The following is a 26533-nucleotide window of genomic DNA, read 5'->3' on the forward strand; positions in this document are numbered from 1 at the left end:
CTCTTCTCTTCTCTTCTCTTCTCTTCTCTTCTCTTCTCTTTTTTTCAATTATGCATAATAAGTCACTCATGCAAACAGGATGTAATAGAGTAAAAACCTATTCTACTTATGAAAAAGTTTGGCAGTGAATTGGTTCAAAAATTTATTTGCAAAATTTTGATTTGAAACACTAGATATTTTCTAGTGAAAATTCATATAAATATAACACTTTCAATTTGGTTAACTTCTGTTCCCAACTGTTTGCCAAACTCATAAAAGATCAGGCCGGTTACATTCTTAGTTTAGTTTGCAAAACAGACCAAAAAAACCCCAACACAAACACAAAACAAAACAAGCCCATTACTTTGTTGCGGGTTTGTAGCATGCCTGATTGATAAAGAGAATACAAAGAAAAAACACTGGAATGAGAGCCCAAGTATGCTATTGAAAAAATAGCAATGATGTTGTGAATTTGAAATGAGTAGCCTTTCTGGAAGAAGTAATCAAGCCAGCTAGTAAAATAGTTGCTAGTAATGTAAACAGTGTGCTGAGTTGTGTTTCTTGGAGTTCCCTGATAATCAGCAGGAAATGAATTTCCTGCTATACAATGAATTTGAGTCATTTCAAAGAGAAAACTAATTATTGGTTATTCTTTCCCAGCATATTACAAGCTATGCCCTCAAAAAAAAAAAAAAAAAAAGAAGAGGAGGCTCCTGTGGATTCATAGCATCTTCAGGTCTCATGCTGCTGTTGCATGTAAATGAAATAGACTTTCCAAGTTTAAATAAAAACTTTATTGCATTTTGCACAAAAGATATAAGCTCTTTGTATCCAGTCCATCAATGTAATAGCAATTTATAACTTCTAATACTTCTAATAGCAATTTATAGTAACTTCTACTTTTTCCTGTTTTAAGTGTTGATATCTGGGATAATTCTCACCTTTTGTTCCTAATTATTTTCATTGTCATCTCATATTGGCATGTAGCTTAGCGTGCAGAGGGCGTTTTAAAATGAAGACAAAATAAGTTCTTTATTTTTCCATTTCTCTCAGTGTTCTCTTCATTCTCAAAAGTACTTTTTTGCCTAGGAGGGTTTTATTCAATGGAGCAGTATGTAGAAAATACTAAATGATTTGTGAAGGAAAGAAACCTCTTTCTTTTATGGTGTTTCTGCTTGTGGTGCTTTTAGAAAAGCTTGTATTTTTGTGTGTGCAAACAAGCTGGCTCATTGAGCTGTAATGTGGGACAGTTGGAGGGTTGTGCTGTGACGGCATCTGAGAGGTTAGAGCTGCCACTATTGGAAGAATGAGAATGGGTGGGAACAAGAAAGATGATCCACGAACAAAAAAGAGGAAAGAGGGGGGAGAGGAATGAGCATGAACAGCGAATGAGGGTGTGGAGCGATGACTGAGCCTTTTGACATGACTTTGAAATAGTTAGACAGCCAGGGAATTTAGAAGGAATTCAGAGCAAATGGCAGGGGGAGTCAAAGCACTGTACAGAAGAGGGAGCCCTCTTCAAGATGACTAAAGAGAAGCTAAAAGACAGAGACCAGCTGTAGTAAGTTAAGCTCTGGAGTGTTTTTCTTCTCCCATTCATGATACACTAGATAATTGTTACAAATATTAGCATTACAAAAGTAACAGTCTCTATTTTGTAAATGATGAATCACTTCAGGGGGGAAGTCATGACTTCCTATTAATACATTTGTTCCAAGCAGATGATCTACCAGATTCTAAAATAGATTTTAACTTCCTAATATTAACCCAGAAAACAGTTCCATTTTATCTAAAGCAAAAATCAAAGTTAGCTGGGTGGCAAATATTTACTTCTACTCTGAGAATCAGAGGCTTTCTCCTCTGAGATCAGTACTAGGGGGTTACCAAGTGACCAATACTGTACTGGATTCCTTCCTGTCAAAATGCCATAAACATTCTGCTGGAACTTAGGTCACTGCTCAAAATAACCTTGCTAATTGCAAGTCTACAAGTGTTGGCTGAAGTTTCAGTTAGCCGCCATACAGCAGATCTGGATGCTGAGAAATCACAACTGTAGCTCTGAACGTGCAGGAGAAGAACTGACAGGCCTAAACTTGATCTGCACAGTCACTCAGGTACAGGCAGCAGATTATTTGCTATGTTTCATGCAAAACAAAAGCTGTTGACTTTGCTTTGAAGATGGATTGAGTGACATATAATCTATGGCATACTTCGCTGTCTTTTTAGTTTCTGAATTACTGGTTGAATGTAATTCCTTTATCTGAGGAAAATAAATGGGACAATCATTTTCTTTGCAAAGCTGATACCTGAACTCTCCACCCGGTATAAATGAGGTAAGACAGTATTAAAGCGAAAAGCTTTACAAATCATTGAAACTATCTAAAGCCATAAATTATCAGTTTGCAATTTTTTTGTCTGTAAAGGCATTATTTTTTCCCTTGAATCCACTAGTTTTCAGCTTCTAAAAAAGAATTGCTTGACTAGTACGCTTTTGGTTTGAAATAAGAAGTTTCGTTTCCTCTGTGCTATAATCTAACTGCAGATGTAGATTTCTGAATATTGAGAAAAGTTTGTTCAGTTTCTTTCAATCTTTGTACTAGATAATGTAAAGTTCCTGCAATCACAATCTTTTGTTTAAGCAATTTGTCATTCACTTCTGAAGGGAAAAGAATATTTGTCATGTTTAAACAGTTCAGTGTCATGTGTTCCATGTTTTGATGGGAAGATTATAACTTTTTTGAGAAGGTGAAACTGAGTGCTCGGTCTTCTGTATTCCCTGAGACATTACTCAGCTAACTTTTATAGGTCGCAGTATAATTAGAAATAGACACTGTAACTATAATTACATTACTTCATGAAAACTTTGACCTATATTGTGATGTGTTCAGTTACAGCTTAGGAAACCAACAGACTGAAAAAAACCTAATAATAGGAAATGCGGTGATTTTATTGCTTTATCAAAATTTTACAATCTTCATTTGAAACTCATTCACAGGAAAGTTGAATGTGGCATATGGACAGTGGCCAGTGAGGAATACTCTTTTTTGTTTGTTTGTTTGTTTGTTGTTGTTGTTTTTTAGTGCAGTTGCATTGCATTTAGAAGACTGTTTTGAAAATATTCTGAGATGTAATTTTCCAAAGGTCCTTTGTTTTTATTTTTTCTCAGCTCTTAAAGTTGCATGTGTGCCATGTCTGGAGGAATACACTCAGACTGCTCAAAACATCTGTTCCTTTTGAAAAAAAAATTATTCTTTTGAAATTGTATCTACAGGAAAAGTTCAAGTATTTTTGGGTAGTAGTTTTCTTCAAAGATTTGCACTGGGGTAAGATGATATTTTGACTTTCCTGAAGCAGAAATTGGTACTGGGAAATTGTTGACTGATACACAGTTTGTGTAAAGTGCCAGAAAACTGAGGAATCAGCCATAGGTTATGGTAACTGTTATATCTGCTATTTGGGTAGAAATTTCTCATCACATTCTAAAAAGTTCTTAGTTCTGCTGTTCAGCTGCCCATACAAAAGTTGCCAATTGCTTTTTGCTAGCTAAGTATGTTACAACCTTCAACTCTGTAGTGGCAATCCATGTCATCATGTTCTCCAAAATTCTGCTTACAGCTATATGTGCTTAGCAATAGAAGTGTCATAGTTGCTTTTTACATAAGTACTGTTGCCCTGTTTCTTATCATCTTCTGAATGCTGTTTCAGGGGTTGAATCCTTACTGCTCCATGCAATAATTAGAAAGGTCTTTGTGTTCTTCTATGGCTCACGCTATATAAGCAGCTTAGTTTGGGTCAAGAGTATGATTTCAAATTAAATCTGATTGTTTTCTCTATTAAGCTCTCTCATGTTTGTGCTGGAGAACAGTCTCATTGTGTGCAAGCTGCTTGCTCCTGCTCACAGCTATTGCAATTATTAAGGGCTTTTCCTTTCTTTCCTCAGTCACTTCATCTTCATTCATGTTTTACTTCTTGTTTTCTGTATTAATGCTTTCTTGTTTCATCTGAGTTGATGCTTTCCTTTGTGAGCAATTTTCACATTTAACATATAATTGCCTTTAAACAGTTGAATCAGATATAGTTGGCATAGCATTTCATTTCCTGTGTTGCTAGTACTGATAATTGAAGAAACTTCATTATAAGTTAATATTTTTGCTGCTTTTCCTTTGTATTTACATAATGATGTTTTTCTAAGAGAAAAATCAGAAAGCTGACATTAACTGATAAAAACTGAGATTTCATTAATAATTTCTATAAATTCAAGCACAGTATACATTTAGGAAAGATTTTAAAATTATTTTGATCCTCCTAATCCCATTTGACATTGTAAAATTAATACTAATAAAAAAAATAGCAGTGTTACGTTTTAGAAATTCTTTAAACGAGCTTCAAAAGAAGGTATCACAGAATCACAGAATTGTAGGGGTTGGAAGGGACCTCCTGAGATCATCGAGTCCAACCCCCCTGCCAAAGCAGGTTCCCTACAGTAGGTTGCACAGGTAGGCATCCAGGCAGGTCTTGAACATCTCCAGAGAAGGAGACTCCACCACCTCCCTGGGCAGCCTGTTCCAGTGCTCCGTCACCCTCACTGTAAAGAAGTTCTTGTGCACATTTGTGCGGAACTTCCTATGCTGCAGTTTCCGGCCATTTCCCCTTGTCCTGTCTCCACTCACCACTGAAAAGAGTCCGGCCTCGCCATTCTGCCCCCCACACCTTAGATATTTATAGACCTGGATCAGGTCCCCTCTCAGTCTTCTTTTCTCAAGGCTGAACAGAATCTGAATCTTTCAGAACAGAATCTTTCAGAAGGCTGAAAGAAGTATCAATCATGTTTTGGGAAAGAATTATTACAGTGAGCAATGTTGTCATTCTTACAATTCATGCTTCAGTCTTGGAGTGAAAGACTGTTCTGTTCATTACGAACAGTGGCCTCTCTTGGAACTTAGGTAAGAGGGCTAAAGAGTATACAGATTTTAGGATGTCTTGCTCAAAATTAATTAATAGCAGCAGGTAAGAGTGGTGTGGTCTTAATGTTCTACAAATATTATTGTTTGGTTAATATATTCATGGAGTGAAAGATACTGAATTAAAGGCAGTGCTGGGCTTCTAACAGAGGGCTTGGAGAGGAAACATATTAGGTTTGACAGACTTGCTGTTATATTATTGTACTGTTTCAAGATTTTCTTAGCTGAACAATGTTCCTATTAGCTTTCTGCGACTCATTTTTCTCACAAGCCTCTTGATGAAATGTTGAAAAGCCTCTCTAAAAAGATCTCAGTGGTTAAGAGTGTAATCAAAAGATTTTTAAGAAATACCAGTACTTCTTCCTCTTGGCAGTTATTATTGCAGGATCAGTTGAAATCTTACTGTCCAGAAAAAGAACAGTTGTGGTTTTTGCTTTTTTTTTCTGTGGTTCAATGGTATTGCTGTTTTGGTAGAAAAAGACCCATGGAAGAAATAAATTTTACATTTGAAGTGTGTTGAAAATATAAAAGCTACAGAATCCCCTGGGAATGTAGGTTTTCATGATGGAAGCATGTTGGTTGTTACTTGTTACCAGTTGCTGACCAAATTTCATGCTTTTGTGTTCAGGGATGATGCAAGTGTTTTCTTTCCATGAGTATTATATACTACTAGTGTCTTTAGCTTACTGGACTTTGTACCTCATTATCTATGAATGTTTTACATAATCCATACAAGATCTGGAATGTTATTTCAGTTACCTGTGCTAGGCAGAGTGAGAGAGGCCTTAGCTAGAATTCTAGCTCAAGTATGACACCCTGAGGGTAGAATTATGAAATTTCCAGGGTTATACCCAGTGTGGCAGCAGTATGGCTACTTTTATCATAGAGGGCTTTGGACAAAGCTAGGTATCTGCAGAACCATTCAAGTAGTTCTGAGAGGAAGAGGGAAGTAAGAACACTTGTTTGCCAAACTCTAGAAGCCTCAAAGCCATATTATTATGCCTGGGTTTTGCCATTGTTTTTCTTCCATTCCAGTCATTCTGATTCTAGAAAATGGGAAGTTGACTGATAACTACAGGAAAAGTACTTGGTAGTTCTAACAGAAATAAACCTAAATGTAACTTAGGATTTAGTATGTGGTGAAAGATATTTATTTCCTTTATCTATTCGGCTGGATAATGGTCATATTCCATCTTTTAATTAATTGAAACTGAAGGTCATCCAAGGGAATAAAAATAACTAATCACTAACACTGATAAAATTTGTTCATCTGAACTTAATTACTAATTTTATTGTTTCAATTTTATTTGAAACCAAACTTTAAATATTTCATTTTGTAAATGAGCCAAAAGTGGAGAGGGAGATATTTCCATCCTTCTCATCAGGAACAATTCCATTTAATTCTTACCTTAATTTCTTCTCTGTATGTACTGCAGGCTGCCGTAATCTTGAGGTCTTTTCTATGTCTTTGTGAATCTGATTTGAGAAAGACAGAAGATTTGAGGTAGTATAAATTCAGGATTCAATGAGGCTAAATTAATGATGATTAATCTTGGAGGAAATGTAACTATGCACAAGCAAGTGAAATAAATTTGCATTTGAAGCTTGAAATCATATAAGTTCATTAACTTCCACAAAGACAAGTTCAGCTTTTGAAATTCAAAGAGTTAGTTACAGGCTGACTGGTCGACAGCCTTTCTTTTTCTCATTGCTCCTTCATGGAGGTAGGAGTTACGTTCATCACTGAAAGTCTAGACAAAGACAATTTATAACTTATCTTTGTATAGCTAGAAAACAAAATGAAATGACACACAAAGAAATGAACGGTGAATAAGACTGTTTTTGGTCAGCATAATAGTTTGTCTCAGCCAAAACCACAGGTCACGCTGACTTGTGTGCTTAAAGATGTGAATGACACTGACTGTAAAGTGATTTATAAATCAAGGATATTATCCTAGATAGCAATATGTAATAAAAATATTTGCCTATATATGTGTTTGTGTGTATGTATAAATGAATAAGTATTTAAATAACTATTGCTCATTCACTTCTTTCAAGGCACTTCAGTCCTACTCTGTTAAGCACAAGAGTTTTTTCTCAAGCAGCATCAACAGCTTAACAACCATTAGGCCTGGTGCTTTACACTGGAAAGTTCTCTTGTAAAGCTAAAATTGGTGCTTTTAAGAGAATTATCCTGCTAGAGCACAAGCTGAGTTTCAGAATTATTGGATTAGAATAGTCTATGTACCAGTTTAGCACAGACTCTACAGTCTTGTAACACACTTCTAAATTACAGTTACAGTGCATTCTAAACACTTCTAGCAATAATATTTTTTCCAGTTTTAAAGTATTTAGTTATTAAATAGTATGAAAATATTAGCCTCTAGTACTCTGAATCTTACAAACAGCCCAAACAAACATCTATTTTAATGATACTGAATTTCAGATTTCTTAGGACTGATTTATTTGGAAGTACATGCTTCCTTGTGTCTATTAAATACAACAGGTTTGTTCGTTTGTTTTCGATTATGTTAGAAACATTTGTGGTTAAGGTACTGAAGATAAGGTATAAAATTAGTTTTGATCATTTGATGTTTAGATGGTATTCCACTATTATGATCTAACAAAAAAAATCAATGTCATTATAGATTATTTTATTTGAATAGAAGATACCATACACATTTCTTTAAATTGGAATCTAAGAAAGATCCACTTATGGGATGGCAGTGACATTTGAAAATCAATTGAATCAGACAGGACAAACTACTAATTGTTTTTATATGCAAAGTCTCAAATGTTTCAATACTTCCCTAAAGTTAATTAAAGTAGGTTTGGAAGGACTGCATATAAATATATGTTTATTGACACCCTAACGATTCTGTAACTCCAAGTTTCCAGTTTGGTCTCCACTGTATTCCTTTTTAAAAACACCTGTTCTTTGTCTCAGTCTTCACTGGCAGCCAGAATTCTCACATCTCTGAACCAGTATCTCTAGGTGGAAACTGGGGGAGCAAACTGCACCCCACTGTAAGGGAGGAGGAAGTCTGAGACCTACTCATGAGACTGAATGGACTGTACAAGTCCAGGGGGCCAGGTAGCGTGCATCCCAGGGCCATAAGGCAGCTGGTTGATGTGGTTGCTGAGCCACTCTCCATCATATTTGAAAAGTCATGGCCGTCAGACAAAGTCCCTGGGGACTGGAAGAAGGGAAACATCACTCCCATTTGCAAGAAAGGGAGGAAAGAGGACTCAGGGACCTAAGAGGCTGAGCCTCACCTCTGTGCCTGGGAAGATCGTAGAACAGTTCCTCCCAGAAGACACGTTAAGGCACATGAGGGACAAGTGGGTGGGTGATCCAAGACAGCTAGTATGGCTTCACCAAAGGAAAGTCATGCCTGACCAATCTGATGATAGAGTAACAACACTGATGGATAAAGGGAAGGCAACCGGTACTTTTGTCTTGCACTTCTGCAAGGCCTTAGATATGGTCCCCCATCACATCCTTATCTCTAAATCAGGGAGATATGGATTTAAAGGGCAGACTATTTGGTGGATGAGGAATTGGTTGGAATGTCACAGCCAGTTGTGGTCAATGGCTCTGTGTCCAGGTGGAGGCCAATAACAAGTGATGTCCCCCAGGGATTTATCTTGGGTCTGATTAACTCTTAAACATCTTTTTTAATGACATAGATGATGGATCGAATGCACCCTCAGCAAGTTTACTGATGACACCCACCTGAGTGATGCTTTTATACAGCAGAAATAAGGGGCACCATCCAGATGGACCTTGATAAACTCAAAAGGTGGGCCTGTGTAAACCAAATGAGGTCCCCCTCTATTTTGCCCTTGTGAGGCGCACAATTCTCACCATCCTTTATCAAATTCTGTTATAGCCACCATGCCTTAGTCAGAGAATAAATGAGGTTAGCATCCTTTGACTTTAGCAAGTCAAAATGTTTTGATTAACATTTTTCCCTTGTATTTTGCATGTCTGTACAGAAGGATGGATTTTTTTTTTTGTCCTGTGTGAACTTGCAGATCCTTTTGTTTATTTTGATGTGTCATACATCTCAGTTGTTTATTGGTGCCTAAACTATTTTGTGCTGTTTATGTGTAGTTACACTTTGCTATTTGGAACTTAATTCTTCTGTCTTTCACCAAGAAATGTTCTCTTTTGTCTAAAATAAGAATTTCTCTTAGGAGTTTAACTCCAGTAAAGGTCCCAATTAAGTTTAGTATCTCCTAGGTCTATACTGAAAATATTTTAAGAGAATGGCATCTGATTGTTTTATATGAACAGTAGAAGGAGATTCTTATCAGTAAATAGAGCTCAAACGATGAATACCTTATGGCCCTGCAGAAGGCCTGAAGAATTCTAGAAATTGTCTTGTTCCATTTTTAAAATGGCAAGAATATCCCAGAAATACTTGCTCAGATTTATTTATGTGTCACTCTTCCAGTAGTTTTCATTTTACAGTTGCAAACTTCTCCTGTCATTCTCCAGTTCCGTTACACCCCAGGCCTTATTGCCATAAATGTTTTGGACATCAGCTATCTGAAGTTTGCTGGGTGGACTGAATAATCCATTCTGCTTAAGAATCTGGACTGTGGTGAATGCTGTGACCAGAAAGTCTTTTAAAACCAAAGCTTAATAAGTGAAATAAACATTTAAAAGCAGTTTATCTTCTCTGAAGCCACCCTTTTTAGCAGTAAAGGTAGAGGCTAGCCTCGGCTTTTGTGGCACTGCAGCTGGTCCTGGAAGTTGGCTGGAATACCTTTCAGCAGCAACTGCGCTTCCTCTGGACAATAGAATCCTTTTCCTCCTTTACAGTATGTTTTATCCTTTGGCCCCAGCAGTGGCTCACATGGCAGCACAAATGCAAGCTGCTGGTATCCCAAGACTGGAGCTTTGTGATTAGCTTTTCAGGTATCATTACATAAGCAGCCTGAAGTGCTTAGTGAGTGACATCGTTTCTCCCTTTCTTCTGGCCTTTTTCCTTGCAAACATAGTTGACCAGTGTACTTGCACACTGAATACCCAAATAAAATATATCATACATGCTACTAATAAGTTATTACAGAGCAGCTCCATATCTTTCACATTCCCAGACAAACCATTACTACAACAGCCCTGTCAAAGAATCTGTGATTTGGCATCTATTTCACACTATTCTGAACTACAAGGATATAAGAATGTTAGTCGCTGAATCCTGAAATGACAGATTGCAGTAAAGACATGCCTACTGGCCTGATCATTGAACTGGACAATTATTTTGAAATTTGTTTTTTTAGTACCAAGTATCATGTACTTGAGTATCATGCAGCTAGACTCTTGTAAGACCTGATAATTTATGTTGAAATCTGTCTAAAAACAGTGTACTTTAAGGGAAAAATAAATCAAGATATTCTACAGGGAAAACACACCAGTCAAATTAATAATTTTGCCATATTCCAACAAGTTTCTGAGAATTTTAGAAAAAGGTAAAATGCAGACTACTTGCTCAAATTTTGAAGTCTCACTTACAGTAAAGATATTAAGTTGAAACAACAGACAAGCAAGAAAGAGAGTGATGTTCAGAAGGCTGGCAAACCAAGAAAGTTAAGCTCAGTAGTATGGAAGCTGTGAGTGGAGAAATGTACTTTGAGAACCAATGCGTTCCTAGGTTGCTGTTGTAAGCAAAAGCTATGGTCAGTGACCTTGGAACCTCCTGTTAGCTGTTCTGCTGCTGTGCTTTGCAGCAGTAAATTGCTTTCATTTCCCCTAGTCCTTGGATTCCGCAATGACACAAGCTACAGTAGTTCAGCAATTCAGCTCTTTGCTGACTTAGAACTTGTAGTAAGTCTAGAGCTTTCCAAGGCAGTTGATTTTGCTAGGTCAAACTGGGTTTTTTATGCGTGGCTATTTTCTTTGATTAAAGAGTATACTTAAAAACATCTGCAAACCAGTCCAAGTAATGTTTACTGTTAAAGTTTCACTAATAATCCAAATTAGAAGAAAATAAATGTATCCTTATTATAACACTGCTTGGAGATAGAGGCAAATAGAGATGAAGAACTGCTCTTTGTGAAGTCAAAGCACATCTAAAAGGCAAAATATTGCACTGAAAACTATAAATCTTTATTTGTTTAGCAATAAAAATTCTTTTGTGTTCTTTATATAAGCATATAAAGGCATGCAGAGTGAGTTTAATTCATAGTTCACAAGTTTGTTTCAAAAATGATTGATGGATTGTCATTTTTTTCTAAAAGATAGCAATTGACCACAACTTTGTCTTCTGAGCAATTAAAATACACTTAAAAGGAAAGACCAACTGGATAGATGTTTTCCTAAATCATAGTTTTTGTTTTGCACGTACAGTAGTTGTAAGACTAATGGCAACCTGTTCTTCATATTGAGGTTTTACTGTGAGATCAAAGGAGAGGAATCTGATGTACAGCTTCTCTGTTACTGATACTAACTCTGAAGTAACATATTGTAACCTTTCATCTTTCTGTAGTTTCACATACATTGTAGCAGAATTTCTTGAGGAGCAGATAAAAGCATATATGTTTTTACAGTTAGCATCAAAGCTTAGGTTTCATAGGCTCTGGAGGGTTTGTTTATGCACTTTTTCTTTGTCTACCGCAATGTTTGCAGTTCAGGCTATTTTAGTTGATGGGAAGGGTTATGAGCTGGCTGATGGATTTGTCAGCTGCAAATTACAGGATCAGCTGCCTGAGAGACTGAGTGAAGTGGGCAGTTGGTAGCCAAGTGGATACAGCCCCTCTGGCCTAAGGAATTCCACAGTCCATGTGCAGGATATTCCATGAAGGATGATAGTACTTTTACCTTAACACAAGTAGGAAGTAGTTTAAAAATAAAAGTGTGCAGTGAATGGTTTGAGATAAATAATTTCAAAAAAGATGCTTTGAAAATGATATTCTGTAAAATTCAGACTCTAACATCTCTTGATGTTAAACTATATGTTATAAAATGGATAAGAATTTCTGTACTTTCATTTGTAGCTTATATATTATTGCAGTTGACCTAAGATAAATGCCAGCAGAAAAACACTGTTTTCTTTTTTACTTAAAAGTATACGTGTTATTTTATTTTCTTACTACTTCTGGTAATAACACCTTGCACTCATTGCAGCATTTAGGTACTATGTGATGATATTGCTTCTTCTTTGGTTATAAATACAAACTGTAGTAAGGTAGTAAAGACACGTAACAATGTTCTACTTTTTTTTTTTTTTTTTTTTTTTCTCTATCGAATGCTAAGTCATGTACAAGGAGTTAGGAAGAGCGAAGACAAAGAGGCCACATTTTAACAGGCTCTTTTAACAGCCTCAGAAAGATCAGGGATTTATAATGAAAATGCTATCACTTGTGTACTGTAAGGGGTTGTGGTAGAATTGTGGTAGAATGAGACCACCACCATGTTCAGATGCAGACTTGTGCAGCTGACTGGGTGTAAGCTGTGTAAAAAGCTGAAGAATATTTTGCCATGCAAAAAAATGGTGGCAGGGTATCATCAGTTGCGGTGTTCAAGAGGCGTCTGGATGATGTGCTGCGTGATATGGTTTAGTGCTAGTGGTGGCAATGGTGATGAGGAGATGGTTGGACTAGATGATCTTGTAGGTCGTTTCCAACCTTGTGATTCTATGATTCTATGATCACTGAGAAAGTGTACTAACAACATCTGAAAATATGTCTTCAGGCAACAAATGAATAATATGGTCTAATAGTTCTATACCAGTTGCTTGAGACAAAGAACTTTCAGTAAGTCCAGATTTGTTGTCACTTTTACTGTTGTCTTCTTTCTTTCTGTTTCCTCTTCTCAATTGTGATGGCTTTAAAGCACTGTCTCACCTCTGCAGTTTTTGTAAGTTGCAGTGGGTCATTGCTCAATTTTTTAATTTATTTTTACTTTTACCATGAGTATCCCCACTGTTCAAAAGTGCCACAGTTGAAGACAAGACTTGAATAAACTCTGGAAATATCTTGACTCCAGCAGTTTTAGCAGGAAAGACGTTGACTTTGAATTCTCTTGGAAGTGAATAACTTATTTTTGCCTTTACATTGGATCTCTGGTGCTGTTTCCATGATGTATTTGAACTGAATTAATTATTAAAAAAAATATTGAATTTGTAGCTTTGGTAGAGGTAATGATTTCATTTTGCTGAATTATCTATAAATCTAAATATCATATACAGTAGTAAGAAAATGTTATACTAGATAATATCATCTGGATTTGAGATTGTATTGTTTCGTCTCAAGAGGTTATTTTGTACCAGGCAAGCATAAAGGAAAGATAAGTAAATAGGTTGCAGCTTTATTGACATTCTACTGCTAGGGTCTAAGTAGCTGTAATGTGTATGGAAAAACACCATCATTTTTCCTTGCTGAAGTGCTGGCATTAGTCTTAGGCAGCTATTTCTCTTCCATTGCTAAGCCTTTGCCTTCCATCATTATATGACAGCTACAAAGCAAGGAAAGCAGATACCAACAGGGATCTAATTTCTTTTTCCAAATTTAATGTAAGATGTAGTTTCTCTAAACTAGTTCTTATCCATTTTATCCAGAAACCAAACCTCTGGTGAAATGAAATGCAGCGCATGTGAAAACAGCCACAAAATCAAGTGAAAATGAAAAGGCACAAGTGCTGTGTGATACAGGGAGATGATATTATGGCTCTCATAGTTCTTGTCCAGAAATACCCAGTAGACTGGTGTATGGCCATGAATCATGTGTGCAGGATCTGGCACATCAGAGGCTGAAGATCAAGCCACCAGATGTCACACAGGGTTTGTGTGTGTTCAGTAAGCATGTTGCATTGATGCTACCAGACTTGGATGGTGTTTGCAAGTGGACCACACAGCAAATATGAAAAAGGTCAATGCAACCTGGACGTATTGTGCATGCATTGTAGACTTTTGTCCAGGACTTCTGGACATTGAATATTTGGATCTATTAATAGCAGAGTTAAGTTTCTTTAAATCTATGCCAGGCCCAACTGTAAACTAAACCAAACTTCCTGACCTTTTCAATCAGATTTTCATCTAATAAGAGGTGGAAAAAACAAACAAACAAACAAAAAACCTGACAAAAATGACTGCAGGAAAAGCAAGAGGAAAAAAAAAAAACAAGAAAACAAAACAAAACAAAAAAACCCAAAAAACCACAACACAAAAACATAGCTGTAGAAAGTGCCTAATGTCAACGTGTTTATCAGTAAAGTTAAAAGTCATTTATAAGATGTTTATGTTTATGTGACCTTTACTTGTATGTTGCATAGGTTGGCCTTAAGGTCTCTCCCTGTTGCTGGACCTGTCATGAATGGTTAATTATCTTGTTGGTGCATGAAGCATTTGGCTGCTGTAATGCCCTTAACTCTAAAGTGCTTCAGAGTTTTAATTGTGCGATTTATAACAAGCCTTGTAAAAATTAATAGAATACGTCCTTGAATATGGACTGCTTTCAAACCTTCAGTGGTGCTGTGATTTGCATTTTAGGAGAAACTTTGCTGTGTTGCTGTGGTAACTTTGTCTACATCAGAAACTTTAGATGCTTTGGGAGATAGAGTAACAGTAACTCCAGAGAAAACTTAATTGCTCTGTACTCTGCTGATCTGCTGTAATATCTAGATTCATTACTCAGTATTTCATACATTGACAATTTCTCCTTGTCAAGACTCTTGAGAATCTTTTTGGCAGTTTAATTCAGCAGGTATGTGTTTTGAGAAGCTAGAAAATAGTGAAAACTTATTTTGCACTTTGGCACATAATTAAGCTCATCCAGCTGATAGAAAATATTTTTGTACGGATTGTGTCTAATATATAAAGTTACAGTTACTAGACAGTGTACTGTTACTGAGAATGGAAATTAAACTACTTTATGGCCAGAAGGAAGGAGGCGTGAACAGCACTAGAGAAGTGAATGCAAATTCAGTTTAATTTGCTTAAAATATTTTTCAAAATATTTGCAACAACATTGTAATACAGCTGTGTTTCCCAGTAAAGTTTCTATTGTGGTTTACCAAGAGTTTTAGCTGGTGCCTTTATGCCTGGAGAATAGGTTTAGTGCAGTAATCTGGTAACTCTTGAGCCACTTAACTTTTCTAGAAGTGTGTGAACATTTGAAGCTCTGAACACATGCAGCCCTGAGCATTTCCAGGTGAGGCCACGTGTTTTGTTCTTGAAAATATAGATGCTAGTTGTCATGACCAAGTGATCAAGGAGAAAGAGAGGAAGGGAGATTGCCTCCTTCTGAAGGCAGGCCTAAACTCTGCTCATTGAAACTCCAATGTTTTTGTGCTCACCTCTGACATTTCTGGGAGCTACTCCTGCAAAGAGACTTGATTTAGCTGTCAGGACTTTATAAAAACATGTTACTGCTTCTAGTACTCAACCAAAGCAGTTTATTTAAGGTTAATATTCTATCTCTTGTACTAGATGTATTTCTTAATATTATCTTGAGATTTAACTTTGGTTTAATTTGTTATGTACATACAGCTATACATTCAATAATTTCACTTTCAGACTAAAGTTGTCAAATCTGAGCAGATAAAAATTACAGTTCTACATTGTTAATTTAGGAGGAATCAGCTTTATTGAGTATCGTTGTTCTACTGCTATGCAAAAAACCACAAGTATTGTTAGAAACACAAGCTTTTATTGTAATTGTTTGATGGGATTGTTTTGATAGAAAGCAAATTTGAAATGAATCAAAATTATGTTGCTTATTCTCATTTTTATTAGCGTTATGTATTTTTATACTGCCACATACTGGATTGTGGTGCTATTTTTTTAGTATTTTAGTTGCATTTCTTTACTTGTTTATAACATGTTTTTTTAGACACAGCTTTCAAGCTGGATTGCTTTAAAGCAGCATTATTCACTCAGTAGTTTTTGTCTAAGTATTCCTTACAGTCTTGTGCTAGCAAATTTTTTCCTTTCACAAAGAAAATCAGATGCTGATCATAAAGACCTTACTCTGTTTGCAATATAGTTCAGAAATCTGGAACATTGTTAAATATGGAGGATACAATTCCATCAAAGTCTTTATTTTATAACTTAGTAACTTACTTTTTTTTTATTGCTTTCTCAATGCAACTGTTTGCAGCTTGTCCTCCACTCATCTTCTGTTTGATTTGGTTTCACAATAAGACTATGAAAAATTAGCAACTTATTGCAGCAATCAGCAATGGATCTCATAAATAGCTTATCCACATTGATGCCATTCCAGACTTTTGCCCTACTTGGCTATCAAGGCTTGGTTTAAAGGGAAATACTGTCCAAAAGAATTTTCTTGATGATGGGACAGATTGTATAGTCTACATTTTAACTGGAGGGGAAATAAGCTAAAAGGATAAAGAGAGATATGCATTGTGGCAATATTTTCACTTTCATTCCTATTTCTGTCTTCTAGGCTGTCAGTTTACAGTGTTAGTTTTCTGCTTCTGGTTCATGTAATCTTGTTATGCCATCTTTCCTTACTGTACGCTGGGCTTACTGAGCATTCCTGCCAAACAAGACAGCTGCTGGTTCAGTTGTTGTAGCGTTGCCATAAATAAATAAATAAATAGAGAACCTTAGATGTATTCATTATGTTATCTTTCCTCTCTGAAATAAGCTAATCTGCAATTAATAAAATGTGGTTGACAAGTAGATCTGATCCATGGATGGACTTAGACTGTAGCTTAATACCTACTTTATTTTTTCCATTACAGGATATTTGTGAAGATATATCCGATCATGTTGAACAAATTCATGCTCTACTAGAGACTGAGTTTTCTCTGAAGCTTCTCTCATACTCTGTCAATGTGATAGTCGATATCCATGCAGTACAACTACTCTGGCACCAGCTCCGTGTTTCTGTTCTGGTTCTGAGAGAGCGCATTCTCCAGGGGCTACAAGACGCTAATGGAAACTACACCAGACAGACTGATATTCTACAAGCATTTTCTGAAGAGACAAAGGAGGTATAGTAACTAAATTGAGCATTTTTGATAATTTTATTTGTATTTGAAGAAGCTTGTACCTGTTGCACTTTTCAAATTGCTAGGTTGACAATTTTAAGTGTAGCTTGGCATACAGACATTTATTGCTACTTTCGTAAGAGCCTATCTTGAGTGTTTTCAGTTAGTATCTGTTCATACCAAACTAAGAGAAGAACCAGTAAGACCAGCTCTCAAAAATGTCATAATAGTGGTAAATAAAGTTATCTTTTGGTTGAAATAATTTTTGTAAAGGGGGGGAAATATTTACAGAGGAGTTTCTAGTTGCTCTTGAATGTAAAGGTCACATGCAATTCAAAACCCAATTTTTATGTGCAGTAATTTCTTCAGTTAAAAGCTTGAGCCCTTCTTGCATACAGAAACAGGAAGTTTGCACAATGTTTTTCCAAACTTTCCAGGTTATATCATAATTGCTTTAAAGCAGAGAACATGGACTATTATTAGTGTGATTTTGCAATTTGCCACTAAACAATCACATATTTTGCCTGAGAAACAACTATACATGAATGAAACCTTTTTCCCCCTAATGCAGTGTTGAATTCACTTACATGTAAATGGTTTGTAAATCTGGATTCATTTAGCTAAATTGCCTTTTCATTGAAATGAATCATAGAATCACCAAGAAAAAGAGCTATAATATCATCCAGTCCAACCATCCACAGCACATATTAGTAGAGGGATATATCAGCAAAATATCCCACTAAACCATGTTCCTTGGTAGAACATCTAAATGTTTCTTGAACACCTCCAGAGTCGGTGACTACATCAGACCGTTGCATTGTCTAACCACTCTTTCAGAGAAGAAGTATTTCCTAATGTACAATCTGAATCTCCCTTGGTGCAACTTGAGGCTGTTCCCTCTAGTCCTTTTGCTAATAACATCGCAAAGGAGGCTACTCCCTCCTTGCCACAACCTCCCGCTGCTCAAACAAGGTCACTTAGAGTAGATTGCATGAGATCAACTCCAGGCAGATTTTGAATATCTGCAAAGAAGGAGTCTCCACAGAATCTGAGGGCAACCTGTTCCAGTGCTCTGTGCTCTTAACCTGCTGGTAATGCTCTTCCTAATGCAGCCCAGGATGTCACTGGCCTTCTTGGCCACAAGGGCACACTGATGGCTCATGATCGACTTGGTGTCCAACTGGACCCATACGTTCCTTTTCTACAGAGATACTTTCCAGTAGGTCAGCCCCAAAGCTGTACTGGTGCAGGACCCTGAAATTGCCTTTGTTGAACTTCATGAGATTCTTCTTCACCCAACTCTCCAGCTGCTCAGATTTCTCTGAAAGTCAGCACAGCATTCTGAAAAATATCAGCAAAACCTAGTTTCATCTGAGCAGCAAACTTGCCGAGGGTGCGCTCTGTCCCTTTATCCAGGTAACCGACAATTGAGATTTATAAGACTGTACTCAATATTGATCGCTGGGGGGCATCACTGTCTGGATTCTGTGACCTATGTTGCAGAGGAAGTCAAAAGCCCCGTAAAGATGTCCTTAATTTCAGATCTCTGAAGTTTAAAGAGAATGTGCATACCTTTCTGCTCCCTTTTGAATTTTTATGTCTTTGGTACAACAAAGTGGGTGGCCCTGAAATCAATATTCAGACATGTCCAGGCCCACCTTCCACACCCCCTCTTCCTGATATATGTGCATCTGATGCTTCAGATTTAGTTTCTCCTTTGCTGTTGATGGTAAATCTCTGGCAAGTGAAACTGATGCTTGTTTGAAAATCCAGAGTAATGACTGAGGGTGAAATATTGATTTTTTTTGGCTCAAGTGTGGTGATTTCAAGACCTAAGAAAAGAGCTGATTCAGATACTAAGAAACAGAAAATGTCCCACATGGCTCTCAATACAACTCCTATAAAAATTGTCCTTCCGAAAAAGGGAGGACTGACTGGAGAGGGATGGATTATTTTCCAGTGGGATTTTCTTTTTTTTTTTTCCCCGTATTGGCTTGCTTGATAATAATAATAATAATAAAAAGCAGTATATCCTATCACAATTCTTTAATTTCTCTCAGGTAAAGCATAAACAGCATTTGATAAAATTAATGGTTGGCAGTAGAAGGAAAAAAATATCAATATTAAGTTCCTGTTCTAATGCTTAAATAGATTCCCAGAAATTGCTCTGTACATTTTAATATTTTTTTAAATATATTTATTCAAGCTTTTAATCGAATATAATGTGATAGTGGCTTTATTTGAGTGAAGAAAATAAATAAGAGAGAATAAAAAATAACATAGAGAAAATCGTATCTGGTCTCACCTACACCCCTGGACTCTTTCCCAGACAGGTCTGTGTTGTGTGACTACAAAATGACTCACAGTATAAGGAGTATATCTTCTAGGTGTTTTTGTGTGTATGTGGATAGTGAAACTGCTCGGGCAAACCAAGAAAACTTGACACAAGCAGATAACCCTTCCTTACAGAAACATTTTCTTAATTGAGTTCTTGAGGAATATGAACAAGGAATTAAAGTTAATTTTTTATAGTTTATAAGGTTTATTTTTTTATATTTTGTGTTTAGGGGTCATGCACACACATATATATGTGTGTGTGTATATATATACCCACATCCTGTAGCTTAGCTGGCAGAAAGTGGCAGAAAGTATTTAGAAGTAATTGCAGGCACAATCTACTAGTCTAGATGGAAACTTAATCTGAGCCAGCAGATCAAATGTTTTCTGTAGTCCGTGAACCTGTCATTTCACCAAATGTTTGGCTTGATCCTTAAGTCAGCCTTAAGACTGGCAGCTCAGGCTGCCAGTGTTAACTGAGGAACTCCATGGAATTGATGTACCAAGTTTTCTTTTGTGCTCTATGAGACAATTGAATCTCGGTAAATTGCATCACTGCTCCTGCAACTCTGATAGTGTTCAGACAATTTTCTGAGCAGGGAACAGTCCTTCTGGGCTCTATTTATAGTATTTTAGAAAGCATACAGCACAGTCTGTATTGACTTGCTTAGGAACACAACTAATTATCTGGGAAGACAATAACTGTACTTTTGGCTATCTAGGTGCCAGCCAGAAGAGATTCATGAGAGTTCATGCTTTGAGGAATAATGGAAATAGAATAAAAATCAATGGGGCAAGCTGCTATGATGGAGATGCCAAATTGAGAAAATAGTTTTTTAAATAAGAACTTTAGAATATTAATATTTTAAAGGACGTTTTCCCCTTTAGGAACTACCCAGGGATAGCTAAGAAGAAAGAAAAATCACTTCAATGCAGCCTGAGTTCTTCCTAGCTGGAGCTAATTGTAATAGTTGTATTTCGAAATTGATAAGAATAGGAAGTATGAAAAGGGCCAGTATAAGTCCATGATAATATACAGTGAATTTGAATGGTCTCAAACAGTTGGAAAATTCACAGTAGGAAAACCTTGCTAATTAATTTAACTTATTTGAAAGAGTAAAAAAAACTGCAGAATTGTACTGGATCAAATATAAATACAAGATGGTTTTGGAAATATAGCCTACAGTGTTTTACAGGAAATATTACTGTGTGGAAACAGATTTTTTGAAGTAAGTTATTCTTCTTGGTAGATGTGTGAATATTTTCCTGAATAAAAACAATAATAAAACTATGGTAATACTGGCATTAAATAATGCTCATCTGAACCACATGTTTAAATGGCTGCCTGGGAAATGACCAAGCTAAATGGTCTAATGAACGTGATTGTAAATTTTATTAAAACTTTATTGAGATTTTATTAAGATTCATAAACACTTTTTTTAAAAGTTGAAGGAATGGAGCTCATTACTCAGGAGAAATGAAGGCCTCTTTTGCCTTTGGGAAGGGGTTTGATTTATATATGGCTTTACAGCTTCTAATATTTTCCAGAAATTAGAGGAAAAATGCAGCTGTAATACTAATCCTTGTTTAATCATTATTTTCCTTAATAAATGCAACTCCAGAACAGAAATTCAACAGTTTAATAGAAACTTCCCTTTTTAATTCTGGATTATTGACAATGCATAGTGTGTGGCATAGGTTCTACATCTGGATATAACTTCCTAAATAAAAAATATCAAAAACACTGCAAAGTCCAAGATTTCAGTTGATAAATATTTTTGTAATGTATGTTTTCCACAAACAACATTTTTAGTAAGAGGAATTTTTTGTATGTTACTACGATTAATATAAGTTTTTGTGGGTGTAAGTACAGAGATCAAACATTATGTTTATAGAGGATTGCAAACAATAGCCTTCTTTATTGAGACTCTTCTGGTTCAGACCATAGTCCAAGTGGCTTATTGTGAGATTGTAGGGGTAACTGCACTAACTGCACCTTCTCTAGGTAAAACTTTGCCTTAAAGATATCTATTTTGTAGACCAAACCAGGCAAAAAAGACCAGCATACAGATTTAGCCACCTAGAATTAGAATCCTAAAACATGAATTTCTCCCCTTTGTGATGTTTTTAAATAGTTGTTGTAACCACTTGACCAAAAGTTTTGTTTTATTTTTCTCAGATCAACTTTCCAGTTTCTTTCTTGTTCAGTGATTAATACTTTACTATATGTTAGGCAGTGAAGCATGAAGCTGATATTTCATTATCTTGTGTGTAACATATGAAATTAAACTTCTAAAAGGTGCCATTTCTTCCTCTATTTCAGGATCGACTTGACTCTTTAACTGAAGTTGATGATTCTGGACAGCTAACCATCAAATGTTCTCAAAATTACTTGTCATTGGATTGTGGTATTACTGCATTTGAACTATCTGACTACAGTCCAAGTGAAGATTTGCTTGGTGCTCTAGACGACATGACCTCCAGCCAAGGTAAAGCAAAATCATTTGAATCCTGGAATTACAGTGAGATGGATAAGGACTTTCCAGGACTTATCAGAAGTGTGGGTTTACTTGCAGTAGCAACAGATTCCATTGCTCCTCAGAGTAATGAAGCATTAAATGAGAAAACACATTTACCTCTTGCATCAGAAGATGGAGATGAAAGCAAGGACAGGAAAGGACCACTTGAGCTTTCACATTCTCCTGCTAATTCTCCTGTTACTGAAGGACCTTGCTCTGAAGATGGCATCTCATCAACTGAGAACAAAACAGTTTCTGCACAGAAGAAACCAGAATACAATCTTTCACAACTCAGTGATGAAAAAATCAAACACCCTCACTGTGAAAACTCAAATTCTAAGAGATCCATAAGAGACTGCTTTAACTATAATGAAGATTCCCCCACACAGCCTACTTTGCCAAAAAGAGGTCTGTTTCTGAAAGATGATGTATTTAAAGACTACATGGAAACCAATGACTTTAAAAGGCAAATCTCTCAGATAGTAAAGAATGAAATGAGTAGAAGTACACCCTCACTGTTAGATCCACCAGACAGGTCCAAACTTTGCCTGGCTTTACAGTCAACCTATAGTAGTCCATCTGCTGTTAGTCAGTCTTATGATTGCTTAAATAAAATAGGCGATAGTAATCTTGAGTACACAATAAATAATCACTTTAAGAACAGTCCTGTGAGTCTAGGAAAACCTGCTTACTATACCTGTAAAGAAAAATCAAAGCACAAGAAGTCTCATGACACTCCACAGAAAGTGAAAGCTGGCAGAACGTCTGTACGTACGTGTAAAACAGCTCCACCAATAGAAGTAAAAAAAAGAGAACATTCTCTACAAAATGGAATTACTTCTCATAACTCTCAGTGTCTAGAGGGCGCAGAAATTGATTCTTTTTCTGCATCATCAGATGCTTGTAATCAGGGAGACCTAAATGGACAATCACAAGGTAAAACTGAGCCTTTTAGTTCACCATGTAGCCAAAAGAATGCTTCCTCAGCTAGTTCTGAACATATCAACTCATCACCTCTTTTACCGAGAAGAAAGAAAAATAAAAGTTTATCCTCATCACCAAGTTATAATCATAAACACAGTAAAGATGGTGAGATCTGGTATGGTTCTGATGAATATTTAGCACTTCCTTCACATCTCAAACAGACTGAAGTGTTAGCTTTAAAACTAGAAAATTTGACAAAGCTGCTGCCTCAAAGGCCCAGAAGAGAAGCTATTCAAAATATTGATGACTGGGAGTTGTCAGAAATGAACTCAGATTCAGAAATGTATCCTACATACCAGGTAAAAAAACACAAAAAAATGGGTAGAATTTCACCAAGTTCTTCAAGTGATATAGTATCTTCCTTGGGTGACAGTATTGAATCTGGGCCTCTCAGTGATATTCTCTCTGATGAAGATCTTTCTATGCCTGTGTCTGGCATTAAAAAATATACTGAAGGAAAGTTGGAAAGGACAGCTGCCACTCAGCGCACTGAGAATGAAACTTCTGCCTCAAATAAATCAGCTTTAATTCGTCAACTTATGCAAGATATACAACATCAAGAGAATTATGAAACCATATGGGAAAAAATTGAGGTAAGATCATAATCCTGTGTTTTTGTGCTGTGTTTTCAATAAGACTGTACATAGAGGTGAAGCTGGGAGCAAGGGAAAGTCTGCTTTGTTTTTCTTTTAATGATGAAAATAGTCTCTACTGACCAATGGAAGTAGGCAGCAGTAATGATAATTGTGCTTATGACTGGCTGCAGTTAACCTTAACTACTCAGAATTTGATTGTCTTACTTACACCAATGCCTTTAAACTTGGCAAAACATACTCTACAAAGATAGCAGAGCTTCTTTTGGCCAAGATTATGTTCATAATAGGTTATTTTTGGAAGCATTTGAAAATCATCATTTTTGTGAAATGATGCTTTGTAGTCCCCACTTCACATTGCCTATTTTCTTCACAAAAAAAAAGTAAAAATAAAAAAAAATTGCTTTAGTGCAAGAATGTGGGGATAGTTTTCTTGATTCCTGTCGCATCATGTATAATAACTTTATTTCATTTTAATCAGTTCTCCTTTTAGCAATGATATTCCTCCTAGTTTTTGTGGAACTAAACATAGCAGCTTTTAATTTAATTTAACTTGAGCTGAGATAGGATTTTTTTTTTTTTTTTTTTTTTTGGCTTTGCATCACTTCTGAACTACCTGTTCTTCAGAAAGGGAAAAAGGTTGCAGTTAATACTATTATTTATGTTATGTTAATGTTATTATTCTGTTGCTATTATTCTGTCTTCTGTTTATAGAACTAAAAAATGGTTAGTTTTTCAATACAAGAGCTTTTACTGAGATGATTCCTGCCTAAGTGATGACTTGCTGAGCAACTTTAATTTGATATAAGTAGTAGAAAAAATAGAAAATTCATCTGTTATGTGAGGCTATGAAAAATTGCAAACAAAATCTTCCAAAAAAATATCATATGTGTGTTGCAACAGAGTCCTTTCTTTTGCCAGATCTCCTGTTTCATAATTCCCCAAGCGAAATGGGAAAAGTGTCATCATTTGGCATTTAGTTCAGTTCTATTGTTTAATAAACCTTCAGTCCCAAAAAGAGGATTCCTAATTGCATGAATGTGTCTTAGCAGTATTTCAAATCTTTTTTTTTTGTGTGTGTGCTAATTTTATGCTAATGAAGTCAGATATGAAAGGAGAAGCTAATTAAGAAGAAGCAAGCACATGCATGTTCGTAATCCACTTACATTGTGGAAAATGTCTAGCCTAATATATTTTATTTATCGAGATTGTAAAACAAAACTAAAAGAACTCAACCTTTCCTTTTTGGAGAACAACAGCCTTGAAAGAAGTGGCAGCCTCAAAATCATTGAAAGTTGTATTTTAGCTATTTTAATAGAGTGAAGAAAGTGGTTTCAAAATTTTATACTGATGGGAATAATTTTGAATTATTATTATTTTGAATTCAAATCTGGAAATACCTCGATAGTAAGCAGTTTGCTGAATGTATGCTACAGTATTTATTGGAAGACTTCTCCATTGTCTCATTTATATGGAATATAACCATCTGAGGAAACTAGCCAAATTTGTTTTTTCATACTTCCAAATTATGCAGATGCCCTTGCACAGGTACTGTTATACTCTTCATCTTTCTGATTATCCATAGACAGAATTCTGCTTGTCTGACCTAATTGCTGCTGAACTGGAACACTTTCTTTGTGATAAACACTACATATTTCTGCCATATTTTGCACTGTAGTGCAGTTAATTCTTTGGCACATGATTCTTATTTAGGTAGTACTGGGTATCTCTGTTTTGTGGTATGTTACATTTTTTTGTGGCAGTTCCATGTACATTTCTGAAATTACATTTTGGAGATAAATATGAGAAGGAGAGATAGAAAATTCTGAATGTTCCTTTTATTGTCAAGATGTATTTCTACTCTAAAAACAGCATTAAAGCTGTTTTTGTTTAGTAGCTACCCTAAGTTCATTTTAGAATGCAGATTCAGGTTGGTAGTTTCTGTTATACTAACTGGAAAAAAAAAAAGATATGTCAGCATCATTCCTGCAGGCAAAATCACTGGCATTATTTTCAGTAAGACTCTTCAGCCTGGAGGAGACTCAGGGATCTTATTAATGTGTATAAATACCTAAAGGGAACATGCAAAGGGGATGAGGCCAGGTTTATTTAAGTGGTGCCCAATGACAGGACAACAGGAAATGGACACAGTCTGGAACAAAGGAGGCTTTATCTGAACATCAGGCAACACTTTACCTTGTGGGTAACAGCGGAAGTACAGACTGACTAGAGGCTATGCATTCTCCTTGGAGATCTTAAAAAGCTGCATGGGCACTTGTCTCTTGGTGTTTCTATTTGAGCAGGGGTTGGACCACATGGATCCAGAGGTCCCTGCCTACCTCAACCATTCTAGAACTCCACCTTATCAGTTTTGAAAGGTTCCTTTCTTTGATAAAACTAATTTTTCCTTAAAATCGTACTAATGATATATTTTTTTCATTTTTATGTGCAAACATGAAAATTGGAAGATCATCTTAGGGATGATATTGTAATGATACATTTTAAATCACCTGAGTAATAAGATAGTGCTGGAAAAAAAAAAAGAAAAAAAAAATTCAACCAGAAAAATCTTGTCCACTAGATAGCAGTCCTAGAATAGAATAACTGTATTGACATCTTTGTCCTGAAATCAGTAGTAACTCATAATCCCATTTTATCTGATTTTTGAAGGCATAACTATAAAGGGTGGAAAGGTAACCATGTGCAATACTGGGTATTCAAATGAAGATATTTTGGCTTTACAGGCCTCAGTGTTTATTATATGGAGAAAATTGCCAAATTTTCCTCATTTACAGACTTGCAGCTTGTTTTATGGCAAGCTCAGTTTTTGCAAGAGTCATATGAATACTTGAATTTCTCTGAAAACAACAATCTGATATCTATCGTTCCCATCTTTTCATGAATTTCCCCAAACTCCAGTGGCTCTGTCTTTGTCAGGCAGTTCAGACTGGCACTCATTACTCACCTTCTTGACACATTTTTATGTTGTGTATTAGAGTATGCACCAGGGATCCTACAACGAAGAGTTATTGCTAGTCTTTGTGTTGCCTTCCAGGGTCCAGTCAGGGGCATTGTCACCCTTGTGCAGCCATTTGTCCCCTTTGCAGCCAAGATCTTTCAGTGGAGCAGAGATCAAAAACTTCTTTTCTGAGTTATTAGAGTAATAGGATTAATTTTCCTGTGTGTGTGTGTGTGTGG

At 36.1% G+C, this 26533-nt stretch overlaps 1 protein-coding gene across 6 annotated transcripts in view; it reads left to right on the forward strand.

Annotated features, from left to right (window-relative positions):
* AKAP6 (A-kinase anchoring protein 6) overlaps nt 1–26533 on the forward strand; it is a 218633-nt gene that overhangs the window by 17598 nt on the left and 174502 nt on the right. For 5 of the 6 annotated variants that reach the window (XM_042863738.1, XM_042863721.1, XM_042863755.1 and 2 more), the window contains 2 exons: nt 16654–16905; nt 21563–23335. In XM_042863738.1, the coding sequence (XP_042719672.1) occupies nt 16654–16905; nt 21563–23335 (2025 nt within the window). Of the gene's footprint in view, nt 1–1972; nt 2094–16653; nt 16906–21562; nt 23336–26533 lie in introns of those variants that run through there. The other variant, XM_042863763.1, reaches the window with a different exon arrangement.

This window comes from Lagopus leucura, unplaced genomic scaffold (assembly GCF_019238085.1).
Source record: "Lagopus leucura isolate 7727_CA_CO unplaced genomic scaffold, USGS_WTPT01 Super-Scaffold_1, whole genome shotgun sequence".
NCBI lineage: Eukaryota > Metazoa > Chordata > Aves > Galliformes > Phasianidae > Lagopus > Lagopus leucura.